Genomic DNA, 7,805 nt, shown 5'->3' with positions numbered 1-7,805 from the left:
TTTGATTATGATGGGTATATGTTTTGATTTATTTCTGTATTGATTGATTTGTGAATTAAATCTAATGAAAGAGGAGGCTAAATGAGATAGAGGCCGATGTGGAAATGCTGATGTGTTAGAAGAGTTGGGGATAGTTATCGACCTGGAACTTGAGGTTGGTGCTGTAAATTTATGTTTTAGATGAATAAGTTGGTAGATTAATAAGATGCTAAACCAATTTCAAATTTGTCAATGTCTTTGTCAGCAACAGCTTCTCATCTTGTAAGAGTGTAACTGAACTAATTATCATATGGTCAATTTATCTCCTGATAACAGGGAGTTTCAAGCTGTGTGAAAGAAGCAGGCATTGGATTTATGATGCCTCCAACATATCATCCAACAATGAAGGTTGTCCGCTCAGTCAGGAAAAAGCTGAAAGTAAAAACTGTATTTAATATATTGGGCCCTATGTTAAACCCATCAAGAGTACCATATGCTATTGTGGGGGTCTATGCAGAAGATTTGGTAAGTTTTTTGTCAGATTTTTATAATTTTAAACTTTACTTCTACCTGTTTTGTTGAATTGTGGTCTACATGTGATGTTCATGGTAACTAGCAAATATGACTTGCATATCTAAGGCTTTTACAATATATATTGAAAATTTCTGGACCTTCCTTTCTATTGAAAATTGTACAATATATATTCTTTCATTTCTATTGAAAATTGTGCATGAATATACTGTTTTTCTATGTTTGCATATTTTAGGAACTTGATCAAGACTCCAAATGCAGCTCACGGATAGGGCTATGGACGGGGTTGGAGGGCTCGGGCTTGTGGAGGGTCGTGGATGGCTCGGTCTCACGGAGAGGTCATGGGTCAAAACTTGAAAAACTTGAAAAGCAGGAAAACCTCGCGGAACCCATTATTTTCATGTTGCTGGTATGTTCTATAAATTTCTGGTTGTCTTTGTTCATGTGATGTCTAAATAAACACAAGTGTGAAAAGTACAAAGTATATTTGATTAAATATTTGCACTCTAGTCATGTTGACTGTTATATACGAAATGGGGAGTCTTATGCAAGATTAAATCAATACTTAGAGTTCTCAACTGTAACTTTAATGAAATTTATTTGGAAAAGAAAAGATGAATTTTTTAGCTGCTGTTTTCAATTTTGATCCACTTAGAGAAAACCTACATATTGAATTCTTATAATTGTTTGTTGGAGTTTGCATATCCTGTTATTACTTTGTATACAATTTTCTCTTTTTATTAAAGTTACTCTCTTGCATCTCTTGTTTATAATCAACTCTTTTTTTTTATATCTCTTCCCTTAGAACACTAGGCAATATATATAATAATCACTTAGTATGCCTAGTACATTTCTTATAATCTTATTGGACATATATTCAGCTAATAATAATAGGCCTAATTAGTAACTAGTTCCTTTTATTTTTTATGGAATAATTAAACCTCAAAGAAGGCCTAATATTCTTATCATCTGTATTGTTATAAGTAGTTATGTGTCACGATAAAACTTTGTTATTGCACTAGTTCTTTGTCACTCACTGAATTAGCTTACATAACTAACTCTTGAACTCTCTTTAAACAATCTTCACAGTTGCTACTTTATCATGCCATTAATAGAAGATTTATTTAATTCTTCCTGCTGAAAATTACAATGTCCAAGTAATGCTTGAACTTTGAGAGAGTTGGAGATTTTTCAGCATAAATATCTGTTGTATGAACTTACTTATGTCAATATGATCTTCTGCTTTAGTGGCAGTTATGATTATGGCAGTGAAAACATTTGATAACTACTGAATTTAAATTGGATTGATTCTCAGATTGAAGATTGCATTCCCCAGTTTTAACCTGTTCCTGAATTTTGGTTTTAGTCTCTCTAGCTCTTAATTTCCATCTCTCAGAACTATAGTACTAAATTTCTAATTAAGATTTTTTAGGAACCAGTTGTAATGATAGTAGAATTCTTCTATGGTGTATAATTTCATTAAACTTCTGTTGATGAAGAAGTTTATCAAAATTATACACCATAGAAGTTTAGACTATTAGAAAAGTATTATAATAACTAATCAAATAAAGTCATATGAGTTTGATATGTTCTAACTTTATATGGATTTGTTCTATTTCCTTGTGGACAGCCCTTTGAGTTCCCACTCTGCAATTTAATGAAACTCCTATGAAAAATTCATCTTTTCTTCAATTCAGTTGTTCTTTTGATAGATTTTCACTTAATTAATTTTGTAAAACTTTCTTTTTCTCCACATTTAGTGCCACATCAGGGGGTATTCTAGACAGAGCTGTTGAAGCAGAGGATAAGAAACATGGAGATATTCTAAGACTGGTAAATTTTATTCTTCTTCTACATTGTACCCTTGGTGCAAAACATTGTCAATTCAGTTTGGTTTTTTTTTTTCAATAACTCATAAAGGAAAATATTTACAATGTTGTGAGCAGGACCATTTCAGCTCAAGATCTGTCCCATTTTTCAGGTTTGTATTTTTTTTCTACATTTTTATTTCTGCTCTCTTTGTCTCTCTCGACTCCCTCTCTCTCTCAATCATCTCTTTTTTGCATTTCTTAACTATTTCTACCAGCAAGTTTCAGAATAATACTTAGGGGGGAAGTTGTGGAACATCAAAATATCGCTAATGATCTCAAATTTCAACAATTTATTGTGTATAAACCTCAGAATGCAGGAGCTATTGAGGTTTGTTATATTGTGTTGTTTCAGTTGTCTTCATCATGTTTCAATGATTTCCAGGATGCTATTAGTTCATAATTTCTGTTGGTACTTGCAGCTCTTTGGTTTAACTTGAACTTCTTTCTCTCATTATTCAGGGTCAAATTATAAAAACTATTGGGTTTCTTAACAACTTCTTTCTGTTGGTACTTGATGCAAAGGTTTTTGTGCCTTCTTACCCAAAATCTCTGACTGAGTTGATGGGAAAGTCTTCTATTTTGCTTATCAATGGAAGCTTGCAAAGGAGAATCCATGGACTAGTGGGTGGCTTCTTTAAATCTCCACAGCTCAAGGCTCAAATCACCAGAGACTTGTACAAGTATGTCCAAGAATCTATGACAAATTGGAGCCATGACCGACCCATCTACATTCAGGATGAAACCAAAAATGTAAGCTCTCTTTCTCACACATCTTGATCTTGGGGAATGAGTTGTGAGGATATTCTTTAATATTTGAAGTTTAGAAAGGAAAAATAAAAAATAAAGACTATTACATGGTTCATCTGAGTTTAGTTTTTTTGGGAAGAGTTTGAAGTAGACACAGCAAAAAACAAAAGATGCCTTCTATCTTTAAAGTTTAAACCTTTGGCCTTTTTTGTGTGGTTAAGATATTTTTAGGGGGTGATTTATTTATATTCATAAATATTTATTTTTTTGGGGGGATAAAGAATCTGTCTGTGAAACAGTGAAAGTAATAATTATTGATTTTTGAAATACCCCATCTCTGGCTTCTACTTAGGTTTGAAAATGATTTGCTAAATAGAAAAGGTGCACCAGTTGTTATGGGGTTCAGAATAAGTTTTTTTGAATAATTGTCTGTCAAAACAGATTCACAATTATTATGTTTAATGGTGCTTTTTAAAAGTTAATAACACATATAAGACTAAACCCCATTTTGGTCTCTCTCTCAGATTGCATTTCAAGTACTAGTTAAGGCATTGATTAATTTGGATCCTGGTGAGGAAATGGAGTCTCTAAGAAAACAATTTCAAGAATTCATTGCAAGCCTCATGTCATTACTAATAAACATTCCTGGAACTAGGCTTCACAGATCATTACAGGTAAGTTAGTTATTATTAATCTATTACTACTCACATCTTGCCTGGTTTCATGATTACTAATTATGTTGGTACAAAATATTTTTCCTCTTCTCTTTTTAGGCAAAGAAAAAAATGGTGAAGCAAGTATAGAAAATTTTAGAAGCCAGGAAAAGTAGTAGTGGGATGATCACCAAAGAGGCTCCAAGAGATGTAATAGATGTTCTTCTAAATGACACAAGTGGTCAATTAACAGATGATCTAATAGCTGATAACATTATAGATATGATGATCCCAGGAGAGGATTCAGTTCCTGTTCTTTTGACTCTTGCAGTGAAATATCTCTCAGATTGTCCTGCTGCCCTACAACAGTTACTGGTATGAACCACTTAGTTTGTTGTTTCTCTTTATTGGATTGCTATAGAAATCAAATTATTATAATCATTCTACTTAGAATATTATTATATTTTTTGAGTTTATCTATGTGTTCAACTCATTTTGTGTTTGTTGGTATGATTAAGAGGAACATGGTCTCTAAGTAATTTTTTTTTTGTATGTATGACAGGATAGAGCTCATTGTCCTTTCCACTTAAAAACTGGAGCTTGTCGGTTTGGTCAGCGTTGTAGTAGAGTCCATTTCTACCCTGATAAATCTTGCACTTTGCTTATCAAGAATATGTATAGTGGACCTGGCATTGCTTGGGAGTAGGATGAGGGGCTTGAGGTCTGTTAGCGCTACTTTTGTGATTCTCGTATCTTGCTAATGGCTATGAAATTCTTCTATTTTTCATTGCATAAAGATTAAACTTTTTTTTAATCTCATCTCACTTCGTATTGTTGTTTGACAAGAGAAAGCATTTATTAAGTTCCTGATAGTAATGGTTTGAGTGAGTCAATCCTTTTAACTCATACCCTCTTTGATTTTTTCTTTTCTTCACTCTGAATGCTAACATGTAGAACTTCTTTAGTTCCATACTATGTCTTGTCTGAAGCTTTTCTTCTATTATTCTGGGAATAGCATTAGTCATTGGTCTGGCTTTTAGAGGTTTCCTTGCACAAGTAATGTTTCTTGGTGTATGAAATGAATATGGTAATTTTGTCACATTTACACATCATGTATTATTTTCTTTTTATAAATTTGTACAACAGCCTATAGAGAAGTTACCACATCTGCAACCCTTTTGTCTAATTACTTTCTATTTATGCTGCTGGGTGCTCCTTTTGTATAGTTCTTTATTCTGGCAATTAGATAGCCTCCATTATAGTTGCGTTTTAGATTTTTCTTTTTCTCTTATTGGTTGGATGTAGTGTATGTTGGGCAATTTTTTTTTTACCCTTGTGGTTTTTCTGCTATTCTTTTCTTTTTTATTTCCTTCTTTCTTGCTTTACTTATTTGTTAAATCAGAGATGCTAGGCATAATTGTAACTTTATTTTTCTGACATGAGAAAGAAAAACAAAATAAAAATCAATTCCATAGTTTGCTAACTAAATAAATAGAGTCATTTGGCTCTGTTTCTTTGTTGTTGGGAGCTGTTCTTTTAGTTTTGTTCAAGTTTCTATTGTAAGTTTATTAGGTATAGAGTTTCTTTTCCTGTTGGAAGACTAGGTAAGGGTAGACTAGACTCATTTTCCCATACAGCTGCTTGAAGAAGACTTGAGATTCAGTTAGGTCAATCACTTTGGGGACTTTCTAGTCCAGCTTCTTTGTTTGAATTCCATGGAAGAAAAGCTGCATGTAGAAATGCAACTTTTCATTTCTTGAGAAGAAAAATCATGACCCACCTTTGATATTTGGTGTCTTTCTTGGTCCCACCTTATGGTGCTTCAAGCAAGGCCTTTCTTTTGCTGTGAGTATGTTATGTTATGATGGATAATTTTGATTAATAAAATTTGATTGTTGTATTGCGTGATTTTACTTCTCATTATATAGTTTCTCTAGAATAAAATTTGCGTGATATTTGGTGTCTTGATAGTTTGTTTCTTCATGCTCTTCATATCTAATAGCTATGTATAAATTTATCATCAATCCAGCTTGCATTGTAATGACCGGGGATTGAGAATTTCCATTAGAAATCTTGTTTGTTGCTATTGTTGGGTTTCTTTGTTATTTTGTGTTTATTACTGTATCCTATCCCCTGTTTGCTATTGTTTTATACTTGCAATGAATTAGGCTGGACCTTTCTTATGTTCATAAAATATTATAGTTTCCCTCTTGAAATGAATTACCACATAGTATTATGAAAGCATCTCTTCCTAGCAGAATTTTGATGAGGTTTCCTTTTTTATAATGTCATATTCCCATATATGAACTTAAAACATGACAATTTCCAGAGTTTTTGTTTGATACTTTAGTTTGTCTTATACAAGACATAGTAATTATCTAAATAATAATATATCAAATTGGCCTTTACCCAATGTTTCTGCAACAAATCCATTTGATTTTCAATATTTGATTTTTACTTATAAAATGAATTAAAGTCGTGTTTGGATTGTTTGAGCTTTTATGAATTGAGTCACAAGAGCCACTTGCATGAGATAGAACCCACCTGGAAGTGATTCTCATATGAATATGTTTCTGTTTTATGGAAAGATATTTTGAACGGTGTAAAGTTTAACAGTACCTTCTGAATATGTTTCAGGTTTGTGGAAATTATGGCTCCTGTCTTTTCTCGAAAAGCTTGGCGGTGTGTATGGCACATGATTCAGGTATGGTGTGTGTGTATGGTTATTTAGTTAGGCTAAAAAACTTAAAAATTTATGCAACTAGAAATCTTAGAAGTTCTCATGAAATCTAAGTTGGAAAGCTAGTGCCTTTCGCTTTCTTGACAAGAAACAGATTTTAGTTTATTAATACAAAAAGATAACGTTTTCACTTTTGTTTTTTTTCCCAGTTTTTGTTTGTCTTGTTTCCCATAACCCAACTTTAAACACATTTCCCACTTCGAACTTAGAAAGAAAGAGAAACTTTGGGAGAATAAGAGGAATAGCATGGGCTTCATAAAGGACCTCTAACAGCCATATTCACATTCTACTTGTTAATTTGGATGCCATACTTGATGCCCTGTTGGTTACCTATCACAGAGAGAATTTTGCCAAAGCTATTTACACATCAATGCTATGTTTGTATTGAACTTTACAGAAAGGAATTAACCTTGCTAGGTCTTTAGAGAAGAAATAAATGGGGATAGAAGTTAGTACAAAATGTATGAATTGTTTCTTCATATTAATAATAAAAGGACTTTTTTTTTACAATGTGCAGGTATATTGAGATGATTTCTTTGGAGCAATTCTTGACAACATTTGTAGTTGAGGCCTTTAGAATGGAAGAATGTATATCACTAATTTTTGTGTACATTTCTTGTTTTGTATTTAGTGATAAAGGAATCTAAATTGGGCATAAATTATGTTGTAATATGATTTCTTAAGCCTAGACTAGTAGACTAAATATTGTAATTACATTTTGAGTAATTAATAAAAATCTATTTATGTTACCTTATTTGGCTTCAACTTTCATATTTGTTTTCCTAGTTTTGTGTAAGTAAAAAAAGATTATGTTTCTCTAAGCTAATATAACACATGTGTTATATTAAAGTCTAATATAATACAAAAAATGTGTTATACTAAAGTGTAGTATAACACAAAAAAAGTGTTATACTAAAGTGTAGTATAACACAAAAAAAGGGTTATGCTAAAGTGTAGTATAACACAAAAAAGTGTTATATAATCGACTATAAATAACATAATTCAACACTTATCTATATATTAAAATAACACAGAAATTGTGTTACCGTTGACAGTACAATAACACATCTGTATAACACTGATAAAGTGTTATGTAAAGTACCCTGACCTACGATAACATAGTCGGTCTTAACACATCAGAAAGTGTTATCGTATGTTTTGATAACACATTTTTGGTGTTATTAAAAGAATTTTTTCTTGTAGTGTTTGATGCCCGATTTGCTTAGTCATCTCCACTTCCAAGATTCCTATTCATTTTGGGTACGTGGAGAAAAATGGTGAGCA

The 7,805-nt window shown here is 32.1% G+C and overlaps 1 protein-coding gene across 1 annotated transcript; it reads left to right on the top strand.

Annotated features, from left to right (window-relative positions):
* Positions 1-224: 224 nt before the first annotated feature.
* On the top strand, positions 225-7,270 carry LOC133797816 (uncharacterized). Its single transcript, XM_062235889.1, has 7 exons — positions 225-504; positions 746-919; positions 2,271-2,343; positions 2,457-2,491; positions 4,062-4,156; positions 6,419-6,485; positions 7,039-7,270. The coding sequence occupies exons 2-6, from the start codon at positions 828-830 to the stop codon at positions 6,478-6,480; spliced, it is 357 nt and encodes a 118-aa protein (XP_062091873.1). The 5' UTR covers positions 225-504; positions 746-827; the 3' UTR covers positions 6,481-6,485; positions 7,039-7,270.
* Positions 7,271-7,805: the final 535 nt, after the last annotated feature.

The sequence above is a fragment of the Humulus lupulus genome, chromosome 1 (assembly GCF_963169125.1).
Source record: "Humulus lupulus chromosome 1, drHumLupu1.1, whole genome shotgun sequence".
In the NCBI taxonomy this organism is placed as follows: Eukaryota; Viridiplantae; Streptophyta; class Magnoliopsida; order Rosales; family Cannabaceae; genus Humulus; species Humulus lupulus.
Note: the sequence above shows the minus strand (reverse complement) of the source record. Positions and strands in the feature narration are given on the sequence as shown.

Bases quoted from the DNA above. Each gene is read 5' to 3' on its own strand.
- LOC133797816 (XM_062235889.1), top strand. From the start codon at position 828: ATGGCTCGGTCTCACGGAGAGGTCATGGGTCAAAACTTGAAAAACTTG. The intron at 920-2,270 runs GTATGTTCTATA...CTCCACATTTAG, and splicing joins CCATTATTTTCATGTTGCTG to TGCCACATCAGGGGGTATTC. The intron at 4,157-6,418 runs GTATGAACCACT...AATATGTTTCAG, and splicing joins CTGCCCTACAACAGTTACTG to GTTTGTGGAAATTATGGCTC.